General features: G+C 54.5%; 3 protein-coding genes across 3 annotated transcripts; 1 reads left to right on the top strand and 2 right to left on the bottom strand.

The window, feature by feature from the left end:
* Positions 1-188: 188 nt before the first annotated feature.
* Spata25 (spermatogenesis associated 25) lies at positions 189-1844 on the bottom strand. Its single transcript, XM_048349519.1, has 2 exons — positions 1790-1844; positions 189-834 (listed from the first exon to the last, which is right to left on the bottom strand). The coding sequence occupies exons 1-2, from the start codon at positions 1842-1844 to the stop codon at positions 212-214; spliced, it is 678 nt and encodes a 225-aa protein (XP_048205476.1). The 3' UTR covers positions 189-211.
* A 2220-nt stretch (positions 1845-4064) lies between these two features.
* Positions 4065-6828, bottom strand: Neurl2 (neuralized E3 ubiquitin protein ligase 2). Its single transcript, XM_048349531.1, has 2 exons — positions 5932-6828; positions 4065-4296 (listed from the first exon to the last, which is right to left on the bottom strand). The coding sequence occupies exons 1-2, from the start codon at positions 6653-6655 to the stop codon at positions 4181-4183; spliced, it is 840 nt and encodes a 279-aa protein (XP_048205488.1). The 5' UTR covers positions 6656-6828; the 3' UTR covers positions 4065-4180.
* Positions 6829-6981: 153 nt separating this feature from the next.
* On the top strand, positions 6982-13520 carry Ctsa (cathepsin A). Its single transcript, XM_048349530.1, has 15 exons — positions 6982-7108; positions 7217-7419; positions 7569-7680; positions 8202-8252; positions 8343-8429; positions 8649-8804; positions 9092-9183; positions 9865-9949; positions 10324-10415; positions 10499-10577; positions 10677-10819; positions 11870-11945; positions 12551-12640; positions 12779-12883; positions 13111-13520. The coding sequence occupies exons 2-15, from the start codon at positions 7235-7237 to the stop codon at positions 13192-13194; spliced, it is 1437 nt and encodes a 478-aa protein (XP_048205487.1). The 5' UTR covers positions 6982-7108; positions 7217-7234; the 3' UTR covers positions 13195-13520.
* Positions 13521-13523: the final 3 nt, after the last annotated feature.

Raw genomic sequence — 13523 nt, forward strand, 5'->3', positions numbered from 1 at the left:
TTTGAGTTGATCTGGTCAGGCCTATCTTTTGTCTTAAGTGTATCAGAAGAAACTTACCAGGGTCTGCACTCCGATAAAGGATAGGAATTTGTCAGAGTGGCTCAACCACGCACCCTACCCCATCCCTGCCATAGCCCCACTCACCCGAACCCTGCCTGCCCAAAAACCATACGGAGAAGCCACCCTATTTGTGTGGTGCTATTTCATCCAGCTATAAGCAGGAGCCAGGAGGCTGGCCCCTCCTGGCTCTCACTAGGGGCATCTGCCCAGCGGCTATATGGGCGTGTGCCTGCTCCCACTGGGCCCCCTCCACAGCGGCCTCTGGCTCCGGATGGGCCATCATGAACGCCTGAGCCGCCCGGATCAAGTCCTCTTCCCGAAGGCCTGGGACGGGTACCGTGGGGATGCCAGCAATCATCATAGCCAGGGTGAGAATGCAGATATCGGGCTGGGTGCCAGCCTCCTTGCCCCCTGGCTCAGAGGGCCTGGGCAGAACCCCCGGGGCCAGCCCCCACAGCAGCACAGGCCTGCTGGGGCCGCCCTGACGGGAAACTTTGTTTCTGGAGCTGCCATCCTCCCAGCCCAAGCTCTCGGGCGGCCTCCCCGGGAATTGGGGGCAGTATCGGCTGTATTCCTTCCTCCGAAGTGTCTCCCAGCTGGGGCCCCCAGGGCAGCCCCTTGCTTCAGGCACTGCCAGGGTGGGGCTCCAGGTTTGGGCAGCGGGTACCAGCTGCTCAGGTTTTTGGCTCAGTGGGCCTAGTCCACCAGAGGCCATCACCACTGGCTCTGCAGGACCAGAGAGGCCAAGGGATGAACCAGGAGAAGCAGCCCCACCTGCAGAGACAGGAAGGAGATGGGAGGTTATTCTTGGTCTCTGAGGAACAACAGGCCCTGAGGGGCAGAGTGGGGGTCAGAAACAAAGGAGAACCAACCCTAGCACTACGGGCTCTCACCTGTAATGCTAACTACTCAGGAGGCTGGGAACTGAAGATGGAGTTTCAAAGCCAGCCCTGGCAGGAAATTCCAGGAGATTCATTTCTTTCTTTCTTTTTTTTTTTTTTTTTTTTTTTTTGGCCAGTCCTGGGCCTTGGACTCAGGGCCTGAGCACTGTCCCTGGCCTCTTCTTGCTCAAGGCTAGCACTCTGCCACTTGAGCCACAGCGCCCCCTCTGGCTGTTTTCCATATATGTGGGGCTGGGGAATCGAACTGAGAGCTTCATGTGTAGAAGGTAAGCACTCTTGCCACTAGGCCATATTCCCAGCCCCAGGAGATTCATTTCTAAGTAGCCCCCCAAAAGCCAGAAATGGAACTGTGGCTCAAGCAGTAGAGTGAGTGCTAGCATTAAACAAAAGGAGTTAAGGCCTCTAATCCTAGCTATTCAGGAGGCTGAGATCAGACGATTATGGTTCAAAGCCAGCCCAGACAGGAAAGCCTGAGACTCTTCTTTTTTTTTTTTTTTTTAAATCTGAGACTCTTATCTCCAGTGAACCACCAAAAAGTCAGAAGTGGAGCTGTGGCCCAAGTGGTAGAGCGCCACACTTGAGCAAGAAAGCTCAGGGACAGCACCCAGACTCTGAATTCAGGCCTCAGGACTGGCACGCACGCGCGCGTGCACACACACACACACACACACCAAGAGGACTTGGGTCTAGAGGTACAGGACTGCATTACTCATGTCCAGTTCCTACACTGTGTGGGTGATATTGAATAAATAAATAAGCAAATGGGTAGTTATTAAGAATTTCAAAAATGTCTGGCAAAACCTCTACCTCCCGGGAGCCCAGCTCACCTGGGCCAGCTGACAGACGGCCTGGATGGGTTTGTGGAGACATGAAGTAGGACATGGCTTCTCGAAAGCTCCTGTTTGTGAGGGAATAGTCCTAGGTCCCCCTACCCTACTTTGTCCATCCTTCTAGAATGTCTTCTGATAGTCCCTCCCTTTCACACGGGCAGGCTACCTCACAGTACTGAGGAGCTCATTCTAGAACCTACATATGATAATGGGAGGGGGGTTCAAATCACTGGGTGAGACCTGAGTATTCTAGGCCTTTGCCCTTTTTGTGGGCAAGTCTTTAGTTTATTTGATTGGTGTTTGGGGGTGGGGTGTGTGTTTGTGTGTATTTGGTTAGTCAGAGGCCTTGAACTCAGAGCCTGGGCACTGTCCCCGAGCTTTTGTGCTCAAGGCTAGCGCTCTACCACTTGGAGCCAAAGCTCTACTTCTGATTCTCTGGTGGTTAACTGGAGATGAGTCTCATGGATTTTCTTTTTTTTTTTCTTTTCTTTTTTTTTTTTTTTTTTTTGGTCAGTCCTGGGGCTTGGACTCAGGGCCTGAGCACTGTCCCTGGCTTCTTTTTGCTCAAGGCCAGCACTCTGCCACTTGAGCCACAGCGCCACTTCTGGCCATTTTCTATATATGTGGTGCTGGGGAATTGAACCCAGGGCCTCATGTATATGAGACAAGCACTCTTGCCACTAGGCCATATCCCCAGCCGTCTCATGGATTTTCTTACCTAGGCTGGCTTTGAACCACAGTCCTCAGATCTCAGCTTCCTGAGTAGCTAGAATTACAGGCACGAGGCACCAGCACCTGGGTTAATTATTTTTCTTTTTGTATTTTTTTTGGGTATTTTTCACAGTGCTGGGGATCAAATCCACACTAGGGTTGAAGCTCTACCACAAAGTTGCTTCCCCAGCCCACCTGACCTGTCTTGTTCCTCAATATCTTCATCCGTAAAATAGGGGTGGCCATTGCCCCGTAACTCCCTGGAACTTGTGAGGATGAGACGTGAGAGGCTCTCTGATGCCAGGCTTTGAGACCTGAAAGGGTTTGGCACTCAACTATGGAAGCTAATGATGAGAGATACAAACAGAAGAATCCAGCCAGGTAATTCTAGCTACTCAGGACTGTGGTTTTTGAATCCAGCCTGGGCAGGAAAGTCTGTGAGAATCTTCACCTGCAATTAATCAGCCAAGAGCCAGAAGTGGCACCCCTACCTTGAGGGGGGTGAGGCCCTGAGTTCAAGCCCCAGTACTGGAACAACAACTACAACAAAAATAGACACATGAGGAAACTAGTGTAGTCACACCCTGTAGTACACTCCAATCACTGTTAATGAGCGCTGGACAAATGCATGTTTGTCTCTGGGCCTCAGTTTCCCCTCTGCAAAAATTAAACGTTTGTTCTTGGGCATTGATTCTCAGCCCAGGCCATCTAGTAGAATTTCATAGAAGCTTTTTGCCATTGTGATGGACAGCCTCACAACAGACAAATCAAATCAGCATCCAAAGTATCTTTTTTTTTTTTGTCAGTCATGGGGGGCTTGAACTCAGGGCCTGTCCCTGAGCTCTTTGGCCAAGGCTAGTGCTCTACCACGTTGAGCCACAGTACCACTTTCCTGCCCAGGCTGGTTTTGAACCATGATCCTCAGACTCAGATTCCTGAATAGCTTAAGATTCCAAGCCACCAGCTCTGGACTGAGTATCATATTTTTAAGCTTCTTAAGAAGCTGTATGTGCCAGGGTTAAAGTCTCTGTTCTGGGAAAATGCTAACTTTGTACCTTAGAATCTTCAAGGTGCTTAAAAAAAAAAAAATCTATAGAGTAGGGCGCCAGTGGCTCACACCTGTAATCCTAGCCACTCATGAGGCTGAGATCTGAGGAAAGTCTGTGAGACTCCTATCTCCAATTAACCACCCAAGGGCCAAAGACAGAAGACTCGGCATGGTGCTGTGGCTCAAGTGGTAGAGTGCTAGCCTTGAAGAACTCAGGGACAGTGCCCAGGCCCAGAGTTCAAGCCCCACGACCAATAAAAAACAAAAACAAAAACATCTAGACGTAATGCTTCCACACCAAAGGACAATTTCTAGAGAGAAAATCCGGGAGATCAAACTCTATATCTAAGTCTGATAGCTCAGTATCTGAGATAACTTTAATGAGTAGCCAGGCTGAGCGGCCCTAATCTAGATGGGTGTCTAATGCTCTCTCGAGCTCTGACTTGCTGACTCTCGGTATTGGAGAGGGCCTGTCACAGGTGTAGGGACAAGAAGACACTCCAGTGCTCAGAATGTCAGCATGGGCTGGGTTTATTTTTGGTTCAGGTGGGGACAGCAGCAGTGCTGTCAGTCAGCTTCGGGTCAGCCCCAGCTCTGGGGCCAGACCCTGCTCTGGAGGCTGCAGACTTTCATTCATACTTGCAGAAGTCCTTGAGTCCTCTGGGCAGGTGGAGCCCGTCGATGGCCAGCCGGTGTACCACGCTTCTCTGGATCAGCAGGCGGCAGAGCGTCTGCAGAGACGGCACTGTGGAGGGAAGGATGTTCAAATGCAAACTGGGTGGGAGGGGACTGACTGTCAGGAGCTGAGAACAAGCTGGGCTGCCATGAATGTGGGAATTCTCTTCTGCTCAGCTCCAGCCTACTTTGTGGGGCTGCTCTTGGGGTTGAAACTAACACTTCTTGAGAATTTTTGCCAGGCTGTAGCTATGTTTCTGCTATAATTCTTTCCCACCTTTACTTAGCAGCTTCAGGCCAGTGTCTGATTTGCCTATATAACCACAGCCTCAGCGTAGAGCAGATTCTAGTTCACTGAGTTAATGAAGTGTGATCAAAGTTATGAATAAAAGGTTTACAGTAAAAAGGAGCTGGGCACCAGTGGCTCACACCTGTAATCCTAGCTCCTCGGGAGGTACCCAGACCTTGAGGTCAAGCGCCAAGATCAGTGTGCATGCATGCACGCAAGTGCACACACACACACACACACACAGGTTTAATGGTTGTAATGAATCAGACCTTGGTTCTTAATCTGTGATGCCTCTAAACTGATAGGGCAGGCTGTGAATGTAGCTTAGTAATAGAGTGCTTGCTTGCCTAGCATGCATGAAGCCCTGGGTCTGATTTCTTAGTACTACATAAACAGAAAGAAAAAGCAGTGCTGTGGTTCAAGTGGTAGAGTGCTAGCCTTGAGCAAAAGAAGCTTGAGGACAGTGCCCAGGACCTGAGTTCAAATCCAAGACTGGCAGCAAATAAATTAACCGATAGGCCTAAATCTATTATTTATCTTCTTTACTGGGGACTGGATTAGGACCTTGTGAGTGCTAAAAAGGTGCTCTACCACTGAGTCACGCCTTGAACCCTATGATCATTTTTCTAATAAAAGAACACAGAATCTCTTCAAAAGGCCCAAGATCTAAAATTAGTTTAGAATCCCCATGCTACTCAAATACTGGAAACTGCTTAGACTAAAAGGGACCTGAAGAGCATTTTTTTTTTTTCATTGTAGGGCTTGAACTCAATCTGGGCACTGTCCCTGAGTTCTTTCTTTTCTTTTCTCAAGGCTAGCGCTTTACCACTTCGAGCCATAGCACCACTTCCTATTTTCTGGTGGTTAATTGGAGATGAGAGTCTCACAGATTTTCCTGCTCTGGCTGGCTTTGAACTGTGATCCTCAGATCCTAGCCTCGAATTACAAGTGGGAGGCACTGGCAGAGCATTTTTTTTTTTTAACCAACCAGCTGAGATGTGTATACTGAGGCCCATAGCCAAGAAGTGGCTTGTGCAAAATCACAAGGCAAGGTTCAATGTGAAGCCGGATTCATTCAGTCTCTCTCACTCTCTTTTAATTTGCCAGTCCTGGGGCTTGAACTCAGGGCTAGGCACTGTCCCTGAGCTCAAGGGCTTTACCACTTGAGCCACAGCACCACTTCCAGCCTTTTTTTTCTGCGTAGTTTGTTGGAGATGAGAGTCTCACTGGACTTTTCTGCCCCGGCTGAACCGTGATCCTCAGATCCCAGCCTCCTGAGTAGCTAGGATTACGGGTGTGAGCCACCCGGTTCTCTCCCAGTCTCAGGTAGAGCTGGACAAGACCAAGGCTCACGTGCCGACAGGGAGTCCTAGCAGGTTCGTGTCCTCACTCTGGGTCAGGGGGTGGGGTACCTACATCCATACTCAAGCTGGACCAGGCGCACACTCTTGGTGGAGGCAAACACGTCCACCACTGCGTAGAGGGGCTGGGCAGCTGGCAGCCCCCGGGCGCTGGGGCCCATGTCCTCGCCGTTGACCAGGATGTGCATGTCGGCGGTGCCATCGTGGCGCGGGCAGAAGAGAACGCCCAGGCGGCTGCGGCGCGCGGTGGGCGGCAGCACGTTCAGCTCGTAGAGCTGGTCCAGCAGGTGGCTGTAGCGTCCCGGCCGGCTGCGGCCCACCAGCCGGTCCCGGGGAAGTCGGAACTGCTCGACGTACACGTAGGGGTCGGCCAGCAGGGCGGGCGGGCGGCCCGGGGCCACCGCCTCGGCCTCGGCTTGACCCTCCCGGGGCACCCGGTTATGGTGGCGCGTGATGGCGAAGACCCAGGTGTGGCCCAGGTTGACTAGGTCGGGTAGAGAAAACTCGGGCACGGTGGCCAGATTGGCGGGGTCCAGCGCCGTCAGGCCGAGGCGCAGGTGGCCGCACCAGCCCAGCTCCTTCTCCTCGATCTCCACCAGGAACACCTGGCCGGGGGCCAGCGGCTCGCGACTGAAGCACACGCCGTGGGCGAAGCTCTCCACGCGCGTGGCCCGCGTCCCCGAGGGGTCCACGCGGATGTTGGCTCCGTGCACCGGGTGGAAGCGGGTGGGAGGGGGCTCGGGGCGGCCGCACGGCGCGGCGTCCCGGGCCGCCGCCATCGCCCCGCCCTGGGGCCCGCCGGCGGGCGCCGGGGGTTATTTCGGGCAGCGGGCTGGGAGGCCGACCGCAGAGGGGCCCATGTAAGGCACTTCCCCCCCAGCGCCCTCCCCGGAGGCGCCGCCCGAGGGGGTGGGGGGGAGGGAAACATAGCGCCGCGGGCTCAGCCATCGCCCCCCGCGAGGGGGCCGGGGAACCTGGCTGGCCACGTCCAGATCACCTGACCGGCACCCCGAGGACCCCACGAGGCCCGAGGACCTTGACCGGGCAACGATCACCCCAGCCGCTCTCAACCACAGAGGCAGTAAAAAAAAAAAAAGAAAGAAAGAAAGGGGTGGAAGCAGGGACGCGGTCACGTGACGCGCCACCCACGTGACCCTGGGCACACATGACTTTAGTCTCCCGGCGCCTCCCGGACAGCAAGGACGCTGGGGCGCCGAGGTGAAGCCTCGGGGGCTGGAAGGGATCCGGGTGCTGCGGTCGGCGGGCGGGCGCCGGGGGCTGGCGGGGGGGGGGGGCTCCCGGGGCCGGCGGCGCGGAAGGGCCGGGGCGCCGGTAAACAGCCGGCTCTCCCCTCGCAGATGACCCGAGCCGCGCTGCCGCCGCCGTGCCTGCTGTTGCTGCTGCTGCTGTCCTGGGCGTCGCGAGGCCAGGCGGCCCCTGACCAGGACGAGATCGATTGCCTCCCGGGGCTGGCCAAGCAGCCGTCTTTCCGCCAGTACTCGGGCTACCTCCAAGCTTCGGGCTCCAAGCACTTCCACTACTGGTCTGCGGCCCTGGCTCCCGGGGCGGGCGGGCTGGCGGGCGCGCGCGCGGGTCCCGGGGAGAGCGGCGCTGGGAGGAGTTCGGAAGGGCTGGGGGCGCCAGAGGGGACCCGTCTGCCGGCTGCACCAGCTCCGCCCTGACCCTCCCCAGGTTTGTGGAGTCCCAGAAAGATCCGAAGAACAGCCCTGTGGTCCTTTGGCTCAACGGGGGTCCCGGCTGCAGCTCCCTCGACGGGCTTCTCACTGAACACGGCCCTTTCCTGGTGAGTGGATGCTGCCCCCCCCCCCCCCGCATCCCGGGAGGGAAGGGACAGCTTTCCAAGGAAGAAGCTAGGGGGGCAAGGGGAGGCAGAAGTTTTCCTTCTTCCCGAGCCTTAGAAAAAAATTTTTTTGGGGGGGGGGTGGAGGAGATGGGGTGTGTGTGTGTGTGTGTGTGTGCGCCCCAGTCCTTGGGCTTGAACTCATGGCCTGAGCGCTGCCCCTGAGCTTTTTTTAAATTCAAGGCCAGCGCTTTGAGCCACAGCTCCACTTAGAGCTTTTTTCTGTCTGATCAGAGATAAGTGGCTCATGACTTTTCTGCCCAGGCTGGCTTTGAACTGTGATCCTCAGATCTCAGCCTCCTGAGTAGCTAGGATTACAGGTGTGAGCCACCAGTGCCTGGCAAGCCTTAGTATTTTTTTCATCGCTGTCTCTTTGGGTTTTGCCTAGTTTAAGGGCCTAGCATGCCCCTTCCCTTCATCTGTTTGGCCCCTGGGCCCCACTCAACCATCTCTTCCTTCCTCAGATCCAGCCAGATGGTGTTACTCTCCAGTACAACCCCTATGCTTGGAACCTGGTATAGCGGGGGTGGTGGGTCCTGTGGGGGTGTCAGGGCACTTGAGTACAATGCAGAACCCTCTTCAGTGCATTTCTTCTTCCCCTCTAGATTGCCAATGTGTTATACATTGAGTCCCCAGCCGGGGTGGGCTTCTCCTACTCCGATGACAAGGTTTATTCCACCAATGACACTGAGGTGAGTCCAAAGCCTGTCCAAGCTTCTTGGCTCTCCAAGGTGGTACGATGAGGGGGCAGACAGCAGGGCCTTGGAATCTACTTTTGGCTCCATTCCAAGCTATATGGTGTGGTCATGGCCAAGTCACTTCCTCTTGCACAAACTAGGCGTGTTGGTCTCATTATCTCTGAGGATCCGAGGTCAAATACCAAACCTGATTCTCCCCTTGTGTATCCCCAGGTGGCCCAGAGCAATTTCGAGGCCCTAAAAGACTTCTTCCGCCTGTTTCCCGAGTACAAGGACAATAAACTTTTCTTGACTGGCGAGAGTTATGCTGGTATCTACATTCCCACGCTGGCTGTGCTGGTCTCGCAGGACTCCAGCATGAACCTTCAGGTGCAGAAGGGGAGGGAGGCACCTTGTGGCATGGCTTTGTACTGAGCAAGGTCACCTGGTCGGCATGCACACCAGCCCAGCCTCCTTCATGGCTGCCCTGTCTCTGTGTGCCTGCCTCCTACCACCGGAGGCAGCTTGGTTCTTCAGATGGAGTTGCCTCATTCATTCTCCACAAAACCACCCTGGCTTTCAGCTACCAGATTGCAAAAAAGGTCTAGATGTAGGTCAAGGGTGGTTCCTCCTTATCCCACTCTCCAGGTGAACTGATGGCCTTGGGTGTTTCACAGGGGCTGGCTGTGGGCAACGGACTCTCCTCCTATGAGCAGAACGACAACTCTCTGGTTTATTTTGCCTACTACCATGGCCTCCTGGGGAACAGGTATGGGAGAGGGGCAGTTGGGCAATCTCGAGGGAGGGTGGGGTCATAAGATCTTACACTCACCCTCCAGGCACATGCTATCCCACATCCTGTCCTGGTTTATTAGCAGGTAGGGACTAAGGTTGCCAGGAGTTTGGTGCTAAAAGGCCAAGAAGAATCAGGATTTAAAGAGACTAAAGAAGGCCAGGAATGTAGCTCAGTGATAGGATGCTGCATAAAAATGAGGCTAAGGCAAGTAAGCCGGAAGCTGCTTGGACTGGGGAAGTGGGAGAGGTGGGTTGGTAGTTTAAATTTAAGCTGGGCACTGGCAGCTCAGACCTACTATCCTAGCTACTCCAGAGGCTGAGATCTGAGAACCGCCGTTCAAAGCCAGCCCAGGCAGGAAAGTCCATGAGATTCTAATCCCCAGTTAACCACCAGAAAACCTGAAGTGGTGCTATGGCTCCCAGGTTGGTAGAGCACTAGCCTTGAGACAGTGCCAGGGACAGTGCCCAGGCTCTGAGTTCAAGCTCCACCACCGACAAAGAAGAAACATTTTAAGTAAAAAATTTGGTGACCTACACACACTGTGCTAGCTTTCCTAGGCCCCTGGAGTTGGGCCCGGGAGTGGGGGTGGCGGAAGGGGGGTGCTTGCCGCCTCTGCCCACACGGGGTCTCAGTGCCCGCTCTGACCTCTCACAGGCTCTGGTCCTCACTGCAGACACACTGCTGCGCTCAGAACAAGTGTAACTTCTACGACAACAAAGACCCAGAATGTGTCACTGGTGTAAGTCTCTGCCCCCACTCTACCAGCCCTGCACCCTAATCCTGGAGATGAAAACGCTCCTTGAGGAGGTCCCCTTTCCCCCCATTATCCTTCTATCCTGTCCCCAAACAGCAATGCAGTGTTCTCTGCAAACACCCTATGAGGAAACAGGGGCCAAGAATGTTTGAAAGCCACAGTGATAGGAAACGATAGCGCTCAGGTCTGGAAGGTTCTTTCCACTGAGCCCCAGCGTCCTTACCTGTGAAAGAATGGGAGAAGAGTGACTAAGAAAGGCTGGAGTCGGAGAGCAGTGAGCCTTGCCCAGGCTCCCACTTCTGTGGGTGAGGCGTGGACAAGGGATGTGTGTGTAAAGCACGCTGGGTTTGTCGTCACAGCTGCAGGAAGTGTCTCGCATTGTGAGCAGCTCCGGCCTCAACATCTACAACCTCTATGCCCCGTGTGCTGGGGGGGTGCCCAGCTCTTTTAGGTAGGTGCTGCTGTGTAGCCCTTGGATGGATCCAGTCCCAGCCGGGTGGAGACCCAGTTCCTGTCCCCGCATTTCACTTGTAGGTATGAGAACGACATGCTCGTGGTCCAGGATTTGGGCAACCTCTTCACTCGCATGCCACTGAAGCGACACTGGCAACAGGTGTGCGCCAGGGCGCGGGCTTCCTCTTCCTTGGGGTGGGGGTGAGTGGAGGAGGCCGGCCGGCTGGAACCCCGACCCCATGTCTGTGTGTGTCTCTAGGCATTGCTGCAGCGGTCAGGGTCCCGGGCACGCATGGACCCCCCCTGCACCAACACCACCGCCGCCTCCACCTACCTCAACAACCCGTACGTGCGTAAGGCCCTCCACATCCCCGAGCAGCTGCCACGCTGGGACATGTGCAAGTGAGCTTCCTCTACTGCTTGAGGCCCAGGGCGTGGGGCCCATAGCATCCCCAGCCTTCCCAGGGGGCTAAGGTGGGGGAACGGTATGGCTATTCAGAACATGGAAGTTAGCTGTGGCTCCCGAGGTAGAGTGCTCGCCTCGCATGCATGAAGCCCTGGGTTCAATTCCTCAGCACCACATAAACAGAAAAAAAAGCCAGAAGTGGCGCCGTGGCTCTAGTGGTAGAGTGCTAGCCTTGAGCAAAAGAAGCTCAGGGATAGTGCCAAGGCCCCGAGTTCAAGCCCCAGGACTGGCAAAAAAAAAAAAAAAGAAAAGAAAATTACCTCCGAGACAGGACCCTCCCCCCCCCCCCCTTTTCTGGTTCTAGTACTGGGGCTTGAACTCAGGGCCTGGGTACCGTCCCTTAGCCTTTTTTGTTTAAGGCTGGCATTTCACCACTTGAGACACAGCTCTAGTTTTGGCTTTTTTTTCCCCTGGTTAATTAGAGATAAGGGTCTCACAGACTTCCCTGCCCAGGTTGGCTTTAAACCAGGATCCTCAGATCTCAGCCTCCTGAGTTGCTAGGATTACAGGTGTGAGCCACTGTCAACTGGCAGAATCTTTTTTTTCTTTCTTATTTCTTTCTTTCTTTATTTTGCCAGTCCTGGGCCTTGAACTCAAGGCCTGAGCACTGTCCCTGGCTTCTTTTTGCTCAAGGCTAGCACTCTGCCACTTGAGCCACAGCGCCGCTTCTGGCCGTTTTCTATATATGTGGTGACGAACTCAGGGCTTCATGTATACAAGGCCAGCACTTTACTACTAGGCCATATTCCCAGCCCCAGCCTTAGTCATTTGTAACAACCAAAAGTATTTCTATACGTTTCTAAATGGGGATCTGTGAATGCCAGAGGTCCAGGTAAGCCCTGGAGAGGCGACAGAGCTAAAAGGGGGAGGTTTGCACTCAGTGGTCAGCCTCCTAGGCTGGGAACTGGGGATAGGATAGGAGAGAATGTCTGATTTGTTGACTCTTTTTCCTCCTTTTCTTGGGACTGTGCACATGCTCCTGGCAGCTTGCTGGTGAATTTACAGTACCGCCGACTCTACCAAAGCATGAACTCCCAGTATCTGAAGCTGCTCAGCTCACAGGTGTGTGGGAACCAGGATCTACCAGCACCTAGACAGCTCTGGCCACACAGAGGGGGTGGGGAAGAGGGAAATGACAGCCTTTAGAGCCCCCCTTCCCCCACCCCCCCACCCCCACTCAGAATCAGGGATGCTGAAACTCCTGGAGGTCAAGTTCTTTGCCCAAGGTCTGTAGTTGGCAGGGTCCAGATTAGGGTGTTGATTTGCCTCTCTCCATGCTACTCTGCTGTAGGAGGCCCGGGGATCCACACCAGCCAAGGAGCCTTTAGAGTGAGAAAAGCTAGTGGGTTGTGCCCTGTCTATAAAATGGGGATATTAAGCTAGGATGCAGGCCTGTGGTAGCCCTCAAGAGGGCTGAGGCAGGAGGATTGGGAGATCCAGGACAGCTTGGGCTTACCCAGCCAGACTCTCTCAAAGACATTAAAAAAGAAAAAAATCAAAACCAGGGATCCTGGGGAAATGTTTTAGTACTCACTGGATATGTAATAAGCAGTTGGGAAATGGAAGGCTTTCCTGGCTCATGCCATTTAGCTGGGCCCCTTAAATTCTCTGAAAACTGGGGCCAGGTATCATCTCAGACATGCCACTTTCCCCTTTCCCTGCTCCAGAAATACCAGATCCTCTTATACAATGGAGATGTGGACATGGCCTGCAATTTCTTGGGGGATGAGTGGTTTGTGGATTCCCTTAACCAGAAGGTAAGGCTGGGCCGCGTGTCCGGGCAGGTGTACCTTGGAGTGACTCTGGTCCAGAGGACAAACCTGAGGCGAGGTCCTGTGGGTGGTTGTGAGCGGGGATGGTCGTGCTGTTCCCTGAGGTCTTTCCTGGTGGGGTAGGTGGAGGTGCAGCGCCGGCCCTGGCTAGTGGACTATGGGGAGAGCGGGGAGCAGATCGCTGGCTTCGTGAAGGAATTCTCTCACATTGTCTTTCTCACCATCAAGGTAGGGGATGGGGGGAGGGATCAATGGGCCGGAAGGGAAGAAGGCAGGATCCACCCATCCTTACCCTCTGGGTTCTTTTTATTCTGGATTAAGGGCAAGTTTCCTGGGGGAAGGGGGGAAGAATAAATGGTTTGGGAGGAAGGAAGGCAGGAAAAGCCTAGGGTTCCGGAGTCCTAGAGGAAGGGACTGGTGGGGGTCAGCATCTTATCATAAGCCTTGCTCCCCAGGGTGCCGGACACATGGTCCCCACTGACAAGCCCCGGGCTGCCTTCACCATGTTCTCCCGATTCCTGAACAAGGAACCATACTGAGAATGAAGGGACCAGTGGAAGCCCCGGCGATGCCTGATCCAGCCCCTCCCGCTAGGGTGGCGATCCTTCTTATGCAGAATGCCCCCATGGGGCAGAGTGCTCTTCCAGAACTGCCCCCCACTCCATTCAGATAGCCACCTAGGGGCGAGTTAGCACTTTATTCCCAGGCACTGCTGCCTGGGTGGCCTGGCTCCTGCCCTGCTTACAGAATGCCCCTCTGGATATAGTGACCCCATCCAAGCTGTCAAGAGAGCCCAAGGGGACGGGCGGACGGACGGACGGACGGTACCGACTGATTAAGGAATTAAATTGGGTACAGCTTCAAACCT

Source organism: Perognathus longimembris, chromosome 6 (assembly GCF_023159225.1).
Source record: "Perognathus longimembris pacificus isolate PPM17 chromosome 6, ASM2315922v1, whole genome shotgun sequence".
NCBI lineage: Eukaryota > Metazoa > Chordata > Mammalia > Rodentia > Heteromyidae > Perognathus > Perognathus longimembris.

What these genes read in the sequence shown, in the direction of transcription:
- Ctsa (XM_048349530.1), top strand. Translation starts at nt 7,235, where the DNA reads ATGACCCGAGCCGCGCTGCCGCCGCCGTGCCTGCTGTTGCTGCTGCTG. An exon ending in ACCCAGAATGTGTCACTGGT is followed by an intron (nt 9,950 to 10,323) that starts GTAAGTCTCTGC and finishes TTGTCGTCACAG; the next exon opens with CTGCAGGAAGTGTCTCGCAT. An exon ending in TTGTCTTTCTCACCATCAAG is followed by an intron (nt 12,884 to 13,110) that starts GTAGGGGATGGG and finishes CTTGCTCCCCAG; the next exon opens with GGTGCCGGACACATGGTCCC.
- Spata25 (XM_048349519.1), bottom strand. Translation starts at nt 1,844, where the DNA reads ATGTCCTACTTCATGTCTCCACAAACCCATCCAGGCCGTCTGTCAGCT. An exon ending in CCGTCTGTCAGCTGGCCCAG is followed by an intron (nt 835 to 1,789) that starts GTGAGCTGGGCT and finishes CTGTCTCTGCAG; the next exon opens with GTGGGGCTGCTTCTCCTGGT.
- Neurl2 (XM_048349531.1), bottom strand. Translation starts at nt 6,655, where the DNA reads ATGGCGGCGGCCCGGGACGCCGCGCCGTGCGGCCGCCCCGAGCCCCCT. An exon ending in GGTCCAGCTTGAGTATGGAT is followed by an intron (nt 4,297 to 5,931) that starts GTAGGTACCCCA and finishes TTCCCTCCACAG; the next exon opens with TGCCGTCTCTGCAGACGCTC.